This window comes from Salminus brasiliensis, chromosome 9, assembly GCF_030463535.1.
Source record: "Salminus brasiliensis chromosome 9, fSalBra1.hap2, whole genome shotgun sequence".
Taxonomy (NCBI): domain Eukaryota; kingdom Metazoa; phylum Chordata; class Actinopteri; order Characiformes; family Bryconidae; genus Salminus; species Salminus brasiliensis.
In genome coordinates, this window is record NC_132886.1 from 12,845,990 (window position 1) to 12,858,899 (window position 12,910).

General features: G+C 41.8%; 1 protein-coding gene across 4 annotated transcripts in view; it reads left to right on the top strand.

The window, feature by feature from the left end:
* The window catches only part of htr2cl1 (5-hydroxytryptamine (serotonin) receptor 2C, G protein-coupled-like 1), a 144,532-nt gene that overhangs the window by 121,858 nt on the left and 9,764 nt on the right, over positions 1-12,910 (top strand). For all 4 annotated transcript variants that reach the window (XM_072687472.1, XM_072687474.1, XM_072687473.1 and 1 more), the window contains one exon: positions 9,792-9,992. In XM_072687472.1, the coding sequence (XP_072543573.1) occupies positions 9,792-9,992 (201 nt within the window). The remainder of the gene's footprint in view (positions 1-9,791; positions 9,993-12,910) is intronic.

Below are 12,910 nucleotides of genomic sequence, written 5' to 3' on the forward strand. Positions count from 1 at the left end.
GCAGTGCGCATGTCGGCAGAGACGTGAATCATCTCCAGGCTGGTCATTAAAATGAGCAGGCAGTTTGTGATGATCATGGCCAGCAAGCTGTCAGGGGAAAATATCATCTGCTGTTATGATCTTTCGCACACACACACACACACACAGTTGATAGATTTGACAGTTGATGATAGATTTGCACCCCCTCCCAGTCCTTTTCTCTAACTGTGCTCACGAGTGTGTGCTTGAGGAAAACGACACAGTGCCTAAGTGTGACAGACGGCTAACTTTCTAGCGCTGTGTGACCTTGGAGGTCGATCCAATCAACTTTATCACTGACAATCTGTGTGTGAGTATGTGTGTGTATGTGTGTGTGTGTGTGTGTGTGTATCAGACTGCATTGTATCTTGTATCTTGGCTAGTCTCAAATGAAAGTGGAAGCTGGTGGTGTATGACAAAGAGTTTGAGCCTGACTAGATTCATTATTGTCTAGAATTCGTACAAAAGTGATGAGCGACTGCATGCGGGCAGAGTTCATAAGAGCTGTTTACATACACTGAATCAGCCTGCCCATACGCCACTGACAGCAATCTAACAAACTAATGAGGCCTAGTGTACATCAGAGGAGTGTGTTAAAGGAGTGTTTCAGTGTTGTGGATCTGCTGCATCTGTAGCACACAATCAGATACCATTGGCAATGAGTTGGTGAAGAGCTGGCTACCTGCAGACTCAGAGCACTCAAGTGAATCACTATCTACCCATTGGCTTCTGACATTACTGTAGCAGAACTATATCTGTAAGCATGGGGCATCATATTCAAAGGAGACTGAATGCCTGTGAGCCAAATGGCATAATTACACCTTGTTGATCAAGGTAAACAGTTGACAGGAGGGGACACTAATCATGGAGTGACTTCTAGCCTACAATGCACACAAACATACACACAGTATTGTAGAGTTGTATTGAGATATGTACACTATTTGTCTAATTTTGTGGACACCCCTTCTAATGAATCCATTCAGCTACTTTGAGTCATGGCTATTACTGACACAGATGTATAAATACACACACACACACACACACACACACACACACACACACTTGTCTAGTCCCTGTAGAGACTTATTAACAATAGCATAGGACTCTCTGGAGGGGATAAACATGAACCTATTGGCACCATGCCTAATGCCAGGCATGGGAAAGAGGGGTATAAACCCCCCCAGCATTGAGCTTTGGAGCAGTTGAACTGTGTTCTCTGGAATGATGGTTGGTGCTCCATCCAGTACTTTTAGGATGAATTGGGGAGTTGGGAATGAGGTGACGGTGACATGAGGCGACACTCTTGTCGCTAAATTCAATCAAATCCTCACAGCTATGCTCCAAAATCTTCCCTGGACAGTTGAGACAGTTACTGGATGAACTCTTTTTTTAATACTAAATAAATATTGTCTGGATAAAACCACTGATGACCAGCTGCCTCCGAATACTAAAGAAACCCCTTTCTGAAATTTGTTTGATCCAGTAGCCATGTGGATCCATTGGCTAGTCAGCTCTGCCCGTTGGTTAACTGAGACCATGAGCTACAGGTTAGGCTAAAATTAGGCGAAATGCAGACAAGAAAGAAAGCTTTAGTAAACTATTCAGAGGTTTACTGAAGGTCAATCTTGAGGTCATGTCTGGTGTATAGTGGGTTTAAAGCACAAATAAGTTGTTTCCTACTGGCCAAAAACTAGAACCAGCGATCCAGTCTAATTTGTGTTTTTGGTTAGAGAATATATGTCTTTTCCGAGTAATGTATTCATAAGCACTTACATGCTTAATATACAGTGTATACAGACATCCTGAAACTGTAGACTGTCCTGATAAAATACAAATACATTTACACACACACACTTCTCACGTACTTCGTATTTTTGCAGCCCACTCAAGCACACACACACATAGATTTTCCCATGCAACTTAAACTACTGCAGCCTGTTTAGGCATATATATAACTCGTTTGGAACTGATGCTGGAATGAGCAATTGATTACCAATGTTTCTACCAGTTTTCTCTTCTGTCTGAAATTAGTAACACCCTTTGGAGGCAGGCCTAGTGCTCAAAACAGACCAAACCCTCAGAAAACTCACACTTTGAATTCAATAGATGAATTAGTGGGATATTATTGCATAAAACAAACATTAGAAATGTTTAATGTGCTTACAATATTCTCCAGGGAAACGTGTGGGTAGCTTATTAAACACACAAGACTGAAGGACTCATCAGGCAGGCGACTTTTCCATACAATTTGTCATGCCACTGTATAATCCAATTTGTCATCCTTTCCTGACGCATCTCCCTTTGTGCTAAATAATGCTTGTGAGTTTATTATAACCCAGCACCGCTGACTGCTAGAAAAAGCCCCCTTCTTAATATCAGACACCCCACAGAAAGCTCTATTTGGATCACAGAAAAATATGCTGCATGTCATGTGCATCATTGCATGTACCTGTTATAATGCTGAACAGTCTGGGCAGGTTCCTTTACGTCTCTCCTTCTGACTTTAAGCTAACAGGCAGTGCTAATCCCTGAACAAGAACATCACAGCTGATGTCTGACTCCACTGACTCACATTCATGTATGGTACCTTTAAAGTGCAGTTTCCCATGATTCTTATGAGGAAAATAGAGGATTTGCGGTCAGCCTGTCTTCAATGGCTTGTCAGCTAGGTACTGTAGCCAAGAAGTGACTTATGCTAGGAACATGTTCCCACAGTCTTCAGAAAGAGTGGAGCAGAAGGGTATGTTGCTGTATTTATCTGTATGAACTGATAACACTTTGCTAGGTTGGACATTCCTTAAAAGACAAACCAAACATCAGAATGTCTTCCAATGTCAAAGATATCAGTTGCTCCTCATGAACAGAGCCAAAACAGTCATTTGGTGATGCTGCACCATTCATGAGTAAAATCAAGGCAAACTAATCATTAATCATGACTTCAGAATGTCTGTTTTTAGGCTGGGCCCAATCAGCTGTGATGTGAGGCAGTTTGACCAAAGGTTGTTGTAGATACAGGTACATGTAGACTAATAGTGGCACTGAGAAGGTGAGACTTAAGCAGTTTGACCAATGGTTGATGTAAATGCAGGTACATGTAGGCTAAGACTGGGGGCGAAAAGGCAGGACTTAAGCAGTTGGACCAATGGTTGATGTAAATGCAGTTGCATGTAAACCAATAGTGGCAGTGAGAAGCTGAGACTTTAGCAGTTTGACCAATGGTTGATGTAAAGGCAACTTGCATGTAGATATCCAGCTCTCTGGATTCTATTCTCTCTCTCTTTGCCTCAATCTTTCAATCTCTATCACACACACACACACAGTCACACGTGCAAGAATTGTACAGGTCCACTTATTCTCAGTCAGCTCCGTCTCAGTCTCATCAATCATCCACAAGTAAACCCAATATTCTGCTCACTGCCTTGGGCTACTACTGAGTGAAAGAAGGAGTCAGAGGACAAGAGGACAACAGAGGGTGAGGGAGATGTAAATATCAGTGACTTAGCTGTTTTCAAATGAGTCAGCATGGGAAAAGAGTTGTCAGAGCTGCCACGGAAAAGGGATGAAAATGTTAAAGGCTTCATATATATATATAGCGTTTTTCAAAATCTGAAAACATCAGTAAAGGACCACGCTGAGTCATCGCTTTTAATGCATTGGCACTTTGTTGCAGTGCCAGCGTTCTTGCCGCCCTGCCGGAACTGCCTTTCTACATTGGGTTAGTGATGGATGTTTTTTTTAGGGGTGTGCCATTTATCTAGATATTAATTCAATGAGCCGCTGCTACACAAGCATTTAGGCCTTTTTCATGTACACTGCTGCCAGTTTGGAATCTGTGTTTTCAGTAATATAAAGCAGACAAGTAAGCTTGTCCTGTGCAATGTCATACACTCTAAGAAAAGGGGTTCTGTGCAGTGCAGAAAAATGCCCTTTGAGCTGTAACAATAACAGAACCTTTTGTGGTTCCATTTATGGGGCACTGGTGGCTTAGTGGTTGGTGGCTCCACTGTTGGGCACACAGAGCAAGGCCCTTAACCCCCTTTGCTCCATGGGCACTATAGCATGGTTGACCCTGTACTTTGACCCCCATCTTTCTAAAGCAAAAGCTGGTCTTGAGCTGGATGTTTCAGAAGGGGACTGCACACTTCACTGAGTTGTAATGCAGTCTTGCAAACTGTGTTCTTCTTCAGTCACTTCAGTCAATGGAGCTGGTCAACAAAGTTTGAATTCTGCCAACAGACTGTGTCTGTGTGTGTGTGTACACACGTCAGCTATGGTGCCAGAAACCAAACACACACTGAAGTTTCTTCCAAGTTTTACACAGAGCTCCCTAAAACAGAAAAAGCCTTGTTATAACCTTGTTATCCCATTTTCAGCTCGGTTTATGGCCACATGCAGTAACAAGAGTTAAACTGCCTGTTCCGTTTTTCCTGTGAGTCTTTTGTGTAATGATAGTCTGCCCTGTACACAGCTCATTAGAGCACAGGGAGAGGGTGGGTGATAAGGCAGTATGTAGCTGCTTCACATGGTAGCATGCTTTAATGAATTGTGTGTGTACACAAACAGTCCCACTTACAGCCATGCTTCAATGATATACTGTATACATCATTTCAGAGTGCTGCACTCATCCTTCAGCTTCATCTGCCCATCCTAAATGCCTGAATTACATGGAAACGCATATTTAATCCATGTAATCCTTATGATCTCACCTCTTCTGTCTGTCTCTCTCTCTCTCTCTCTCAATTTAATTCAATTCAGGGTGATGTTTTTTTGGAGTGTCATCATTCTGTTTGGTTTAATTGGCTGTTATAGTAATAGAAGTGTGAGAGTGTGGTTTTTTTTTTGTTTTGTTTTTTTAGATGTAGCCAATATTTAAAGGTGACATACTCTTTTTCCACAAGTTAACACAGTCCCTGGGGTCTTAATGAAATGTCCAGCTCCACAATACCAATATCTAATGCAAGCTAGGTTTAGTTTGACTGCCTGTTCCTTTAATTGACACTGAACCCGGTGATGCAGTCAGACACAGGTATATAGATTTTAGCTGTGACATAACCAGGCTTTGTGTGCCTTCATTCAATGGTCAAAGACATGAAACCCACACTTCCAATCTCAACCCTTAAATTGAAACACCTTTTACATTTACACACAGAGATTCACTTACTTTTTCTAGCCTGCACTGTGGATGCGCTCAGCAAAAGACACGAACAGCTCAACTGTCCTGTGCAACTGTGTTACTAGTTCAGTTAGATTAGGTTTGTGTGTAAATGTGAGGACGGAAGACTTTGGGCTGAAGTTCAGGTGGCTTCTGCTTGTCGTAGGAATGGATACGATGGATAACAGGGTTAAAAGGACGGAGATGGAGTAGAAATGTGAACAAGCTAGAGATAGAATTAGGAGGAGCTTCAAGCATGTTCCTCCTCCAAATTTGTTGTTATTTCATCACCCCACAGGTTTTTCTTTTTTTCCAGCAACAAGAGTGGGATGGGGCCTTTGGTAATACAGTGGGATCCTCTCTTAAAGTAATAAAAATACATGACAATAATTAAAAAACAAACAATCCAAAAAATCTAATCATCCATATGGTGGCATAGCATTTCTACTACGATGCCCAGCTGCTTGACATGTATAAAACAAAGTTTAAGGAATAACAAGACAAATTATTAATATTACAACAGCAGCATGTAGCCTTCAGACACTTAAAACAAAAAATACTGGGAAACTTATATAATTTACTTATGAAAACATTCTATTCTACTAGATTTTGAAGGAGCAATTTTGAATTTTTGAGGAATTGAATTGCGTTACTGAGGTCAAATTGTTGGATTATCTTGACCCCTCTCCCCAACTCATCTTAAAAGTAAAATGTATTTATTTATTAATTATTATATTTATTGAAATCCTCTTTTTTTGTTTTTATTTGTCTTTTTGCCCCAACAGTGGGAGCTGACAGGTTGGCTTTTACACATGCCGAGTGCTGTGATTGGAAGCTGTAGCTCTGTTGACTTTTTAATATTGGGTGGGGATCTTAACTGTGCAGCAGACAGCATGGACAGGAACCATGTGGCACCATAAGTGTGTGTGTGATATGTTGGAGGCCCATAATCAGTGTGATATTTGGAGGAATGTCCATGGAAAACAGTGACAGTACATAGTACATAGGCTCTTTCTAGGAACAACACGCTCTTGATGACTAAGCAAGATATTTTTATGGTTTACACATCAACTCTCTGTTTTTCCATGCTTCTCTATTTCCCCAGACATTTTTTCACATCATAGTCTGGTCCAATTAGTGGAATGCAAAGCCACGTTCTGGCTCTTTAACTGCACTTTCAGATGATGCTTATTTAAGAGAATCTTTTTAGTTTTTTTTGACATATGAAAAACACCAAATTCTTCTGTCAGCAAAAAAATCTTCTATAGCCAGAAAACGCCTAAATTCCTTTGTCAGCAGCACACTTTCAGCATCACAAAAGACATAACCAGATCTCTTGAAGCTCTGGAGATTGAAAAAGTCGAGCTCCAGTGTTTAGAAAAGGCCACAGGAAATCAAGGGCATATTTCAAAGTTGTTAGAAGGACCAAAAGCTGCATTAGCTGACCTGCTGGGAATTACAGCTCAGTGAATGTTTGTATGCTCGCCTTACCGTAGTGTGATGGAAATAGACGCTCCCTCTAGGTTCTACTTCTGTCTCAAGCGTAAAAACGGACCGAAAAGGTTTATGCATGCTCTGTGAACAGAATCAGGGGATCTGATATCTGAGCCCACTGAAATTCGCTAGCAGACAGTCAGATTTAAAGAATAGTAGGCTTTGAAGATCATACAGCAGTCAGCAGCACTGTTCAACACTGAACTCTCTCTCTGGAAGAGTTACATGAGGCCATCCAGGGTATGAAGAATGGCTGGGGGGACCTGGCATTGATGGTCTTCCATTGATGGACTTTACAAAGTTTTCTGGTCAGTGTTGGAGTAGGACATGCTAGAGGCTCTTCATACCAATGCAAAGGATGGGAAGCTTCCTTCGAGCTGTCAGAGAGCCATCCTAAGAAGGGAGAGCTGACTGAGTTGTTTTGCACAGACTACACTAGTCTTGATACTGGGAAAGCTGGACAGGAGGGTTTTAAAAACTTGCTGGTACATTCGGGTGACAGCGACTGTGTTAAGAAGACCTGAGATGGTATATTTGAGAAGTAAAGGGCCGTCTTAGTTGAAGTGGTCAGTCCACTTGCTGCATTGTCCCTTTGTTTCTGTCTGTTTCCCTCTCTTTCTCTACCTGTCTCTCATTTTTCGGTTTGTTTCTATTCTTTCTATCCTCCTCTCTTTCTCTGTCTCTCTCATTCTATCTGTTTCTGTTCTTTTATTCCCTCTCTCTCTCTTTCTATCTGTTTCTGTTCTTTTATTCCCTCTCTCTCTCTTTCTATCTGTTTCTGTTCTTTTATTCCCTCTCTCTCCCTTTCTATCTGTTTCTGTTCTTTTATTCCCTCTCTCTTTCTATCTGCTTCAGTTTTTTCTATCCTCCTCTCTTTTTCTGTCTCTCTCATTCTGTTTTTGTCTTTTTCTATCCCCATTTCTTCCTCTGTCTCTCTCTTTCTATCAGTTTTTTTAACCCCCCTCTATCTTTTTCTATTTCCATTTTTTTCTGTCGCCCTTTCTTTCTATGTTTCCATTCTTCCTATCCCCCCTCTTTATCTCTGCCTCTCTCTCTTTCTGATTTAATTATTTTCTAGTCCCCTCTCTCTGCTCCTCTTTCTCTCTCACGTCCCCCCACTCTCCATCTCTCCTTATTCACTTTCTAGCTCTCTCCTCTTTTATCTCTTACCTTTTCGTTTTCTCTTTTTTTCTCTCTCTCTCACTTTCTTTATTCCTCTCCCTCTTTAACCTCTATAATCCACTCATTGCTCATTGGTGTGTGTTGTGCTCCCCCCCCCCCCCCCCCCCCACAATTTTGAAGACGTATAATCACTTAAAACCAGGACTGCCCTGGAAAGCAGCAAAAAAAAAAAAAAAAAAAAACATGACTGAATGTTTTCCATCTGTGTCGTGAAACAGCCCACGCTAAAGCCAGTGCTGGCACTGAAAAGGTGTGTATCACTGACCTGCACCCCAAGTTTTTAGAAATAAGTGCAGATCATGATGATGATACGTCGACTTGCAGAGAAAGAATGCTTGTCTGTTTTCAGACACATTTTCCCGACCCTTCTTTCCTCGCACGCTTGTCACAGCAGGGCTTAGCTGTGATCAGCTGGAATGAGTCTTTTCCCATGCTTAAAAGCAGTCTGCCAACGCGGTATTACCCTGCCCTGTACGTCTCCAGCATTTTCCCCTCTGTATGACCCTTCTTTTCCCCAGATCCTCAATTACCACAGGTCAGCTTTGGTGCAAACTGACCCCTTCTGCTTTAGCAAAGTCGTTTAAAACCTTCTGTGACTTTTTAATGCTATGAGTAAATCCAGATTACATGGAGTTGATCTGCTGGGATCTTTCTTCTCGTTCTCTTTCTTTCTCGCGCTCTCGCTCGCTTGCTTACTCACTCACTCACCAGTTCATATCATGCCTGTTTCCTTTTTATGAAGCATTTTACAGTCATATTTTAGCAATATTTTATTACAGGTTTTATATATATAGTTTAGGACAGTATGTACAGTATCAGCTGTAGTTAATATTATCAGTAAAGTCCTGGTGAAGATTCTATTAGTTATAGTTAGTACTGTTTTTATACTCTTACTGTAGTTAAAGCTAATTTAATATTAGACACAACGATTTGTTCTGATCTCACAATCTGATTGGCTGAGAATTGTTCTAACTGTGCTGATATTAGTAACCACAGCACAGGTTTTACGTGTTGACAAAAAACTCTTTATAGGAAAGTCTTTTTACTCAGAGGCCATCTTTGCAATGCCGCAGTCACACAACACCAGGTTCCCAGCTCTATGATTAAGGAGAGACCAAAATATTGGATAAAAAAGCTTAGGTTTTTTTCAGTTTCTAGCATTTTTCAGCTTGTTCTCCACATCATTGGTGGGGCTTTTCCAACTAGCCCGTCGACCCTCCTACCTTTCTGTTGTTCGGTTTCCAGCTACTCAAATCAGGATCAAAATACTGATGAAGCTCTCTGTTGTCGATCTCAACTGTCTGCAATCAACTATTTTGGCGGCTGCACTAATTTTTTTAAGTAGTTTAAAGAAACACACCTCTTGGCCTGACAGTTTTGCCCTGTGAATCTTTTGTAGTGGCTGGAGCTACTCAGATGGGGGTGGCTAACGTGATGCTATGAAACATTTGAACATGTTGAATGTGTTGAATGCTCTGTTTTACTCTTTGGCAGCCCACCAAAACTGCCAGGGTTGTATTATTTCACAGTTTGTGGGTTGGTTTGGCACTCCAGATAGTGATTTGTGATAAGTGTTTGTTTTTATAATATATCCCCAATAAATACATTCATAAATACATTCATAGTGCTGAGGGAAAAGCGGGGCATTTTATAACAAAAATACTCCCCACCTATTTTCATTTATTATTTTTTTACTACAAGTAAATCTTATGTGGTGACTTTAAAAGCTGACTTTAATTTAAAGAGTAAAACACTAATTAAACGTACACCCCTGTTTTTATCCCCACCACTGTACAAAATAATTGTTTTACAATGTTTTACAATAACATTTAAACCTCTCCCTTTAATACGACTTCTGCTTAAAGTTACTTACAGCTGTCTCAGCTATAGTCATAAGAAACAAGCAGTTATGCAGTAACACTGTTATTGTGTTTCCTCTCTCTAGACTATGCCTGGCCACTGCCTAACGCCCTCTGTCCAATCTGGATCTACTTGGACGTGCTTTTCTCCACAGCCTCCATCATGCACCTGTGTGCCATCTCTCTGGACCGCTACGTGGCCATCTGCAACCCCATCCAGCATAGCCGCTTCAACTCACGCACCAAAGCCATGATGAAGATCGCCGCTGTCTGGACCATCTCTATAGGTCAGATTCTAGGTGTTGTTTGTGTGATCCTGCATACACTGTCCACATACACTGATCAGGCACAACATTAGCACCACCTGCCTAATGTTGAGTAGGTCCCTGTTGTGCTACCAAACAGCAGACCTGACCAATCGGCATGGACTCCACAAGACCTCTGAAGATGTCCTGTGGTGTCTGGCACCAAATAGCCTGCCTGCGGGCCAGAAGTGTTATCGCAAACTTCTATTACCAAGGAATGTCCTCACCAGTTGGATTGCATCAATGAGCCTTAAGTACCAGTGACCCTGATGACAAGATGTGGTCCTTTGTTGGACTACTTTTGGTAGGCACTGACCTCTGCATACTGGGAACACCCCACAAGACCTGCCTGATGTTTTGGAGATGCTTTGACCAGGTTGTCTAGCCATCACAGCCTAGTTCTTGTCAAAGTGGCTTAGATTCTTACGTTGGCCCATTCTTCCTGCTTTCCTGGCTGCCTAATACATAAACCCATTTACAGATTAATCTTCACTGTAGCTGAAGAGAATCAGTGTTTTTTACTTCACGGTCAGTGGTGCTACAGGCTGATTGGTGAATACTGCATATCACTGTTGTCCAATGAAAAACATGTATCTCCATTTTTGTCTGTTGCCCATCATTGGAACCCTGTGGCTGCTCTGTAAAGTCACCATTTTGGAGATGCATGTTTTTCACTGTACAGCGACTATATATAGGAACACATAGCTTCACTAGATCTTACAGTTCCTACAGGTGCAGAGACATACGCTTCCCTACATTGTGGGCACACACTAAGGATGGGTTTCAGAGTATACTTCCTGTAAGACACATAGCAGAGTCATTCTCACGATTCAACCATGTAACAACTGTTGAAACCTGTCACAATAAAAATTTATATGGGGTTAATTGTGACAGGGCTGGAGGTTTGGTGCTAAAACTGGTAAATGGCTTTCTATGCTAGCAAGCACCATCATAGAAAATGTGGATATTTTTGGGTGTGGCACTAATTCCAGTGTTAATAAATTAAAAACACGCTTTATAGTTTTAATTGTATACTTAAATATGATGTCCATCAGTGGGGACATGCAAATGTGCTGATATATGTCAGGAAACCCTTAATAATGAAAAAATAAAGTAATATTCCTTAAAGAAGACAACTGAGTGCAGAAAGTCATTTTTCTCTGCTGGTCTCTACAGCTGCCCTCAGTTATGTTCTTGAGGTCAGTTTGTCTGCAATTGTCAGTAGAGGACCATTAAAAGCCCTGAAGCAGCTCCATGACAACACTACTAGTTGAGTCGAGTGCATGGTAAATGGACCTGTTGTATGTCGGCTGGTGTGGCTCATGTAATTCAAGCGACACTGTTGTCACAGTACTCCAAGCTGTGTCCCAGCACTCACAGCAGTTCCTGGTTTGCGGCTTAAGTGCACTACAGATTGCAAATGTCCACTCAACTCCACTAGAATACCTTAAGAGTCCCGTAGCGCTCCTCAGGACCTGAGAGGAGACTTCGAGTGAGGCCGTCTGACACTTGTAGAGATGCTGGAGTTCTCTCTGGGGTTCTGCTTGAGCTGCTCTGCTTAAGGAGGGCAAGGCTGCAGCAGGAGGAGCGCCTCCCTCCACTTTAAATGCGTTCTCCTGTGTTTTAAATGTGAAGATCGCCCCCTAGTGTCCCAAGAGGTTTATTGCAACATGAGATGACGCTGTGACGATGGGCATTGTAAGGTCAAACCACAAGGGTCCCCCACTGACAAGCTAGAAGCAGGAGGTACATCAAAGAGTCATGGGCTGTTTTTGAAGGCGTGACCGCCAAAAAAGGATTGCCGGTAGGGGGATTACTTAGGGACCTGCCATGATCTTGTTATCATGTTCACAGAGGTATCATCAGAGAACCTCTCTCTCCTTCTGTCGCTCTCTTTCTCAGTATTCCAGCCTCATTCACTGCCTTTAGCTTCTTTCCAAAAGTGCATACGCACACAGTTTTTAAAAGGCGTCAATATTCAAAATGTCATAAACACACACACACACATTAGCATACAGATGGAGGCAATAGACAGCACATTCCTGAATCATTGCTGGAGGAATGGTAATCAATGCTGCAGGAATTTCTGAAATGGTAACCTTTAACACCCTTAGCTTTTAATGTACACTAAAGGTGCTTGAGAATGCATTTATTGAGTGTTTTAAGTTGGTTTTGATGTAAAAAATATTGGCTGAGGCAATAAATGCTCAGCTGTGGTTTTACGAGCCTATTTACAACCCTGTTCTTTTGCCTCAGAATTAAAAACACGCTGCCTTTAATTTTATGATAGGCTTGGGAAAAGGCTCTGCCTTTATTGGTTGATGTACATCATTACAATGTGTTCACAGGATATCATGTTTTAGCATTATTTTAACACAAAACCTTTTTGATAGTGAAATCTTACCGGATAGGGTTGCTGTCCTTTCGCTGTCCTCTTGGTGTATTGTGCTGTTAGCTAGAGATTGTAGCCAGGTTAACTTTAAGCCTAGTACCCACTTGCTACCTCAGGTTTGGCTTTCTTGCATTGTATGGGTAGAACATGAATGGAGCCCAGTTGGTCTTATCATACAGGCCCCACATGTGCATGTTATCTTGGTAGCTCCAGGTCAGCTGAGGTGGTCCAGTTTGTTTTCATGCGGGCGGATGTGGGAGAGAAGATTTTTGTAAAAGCTGGTCTTCTAGCAATAGCTTTTAGCCTAGCATGGATACTTGCGCACACTTCCTTGGCTTTCTCTTCGTTGTGTGCCAAATTTAAGATCCCCTTCTGCTGACTGCTGACAGTCCCAAGACCTGGTTCATGTAGAAACCAGTATTCACATATCTAGCAGAGTCTGAAGGTGATGTGTTGCTCTCTAGTGTCACAAGTAATACCACTCCTGAAGGTTCCCCAGGTCACAGGT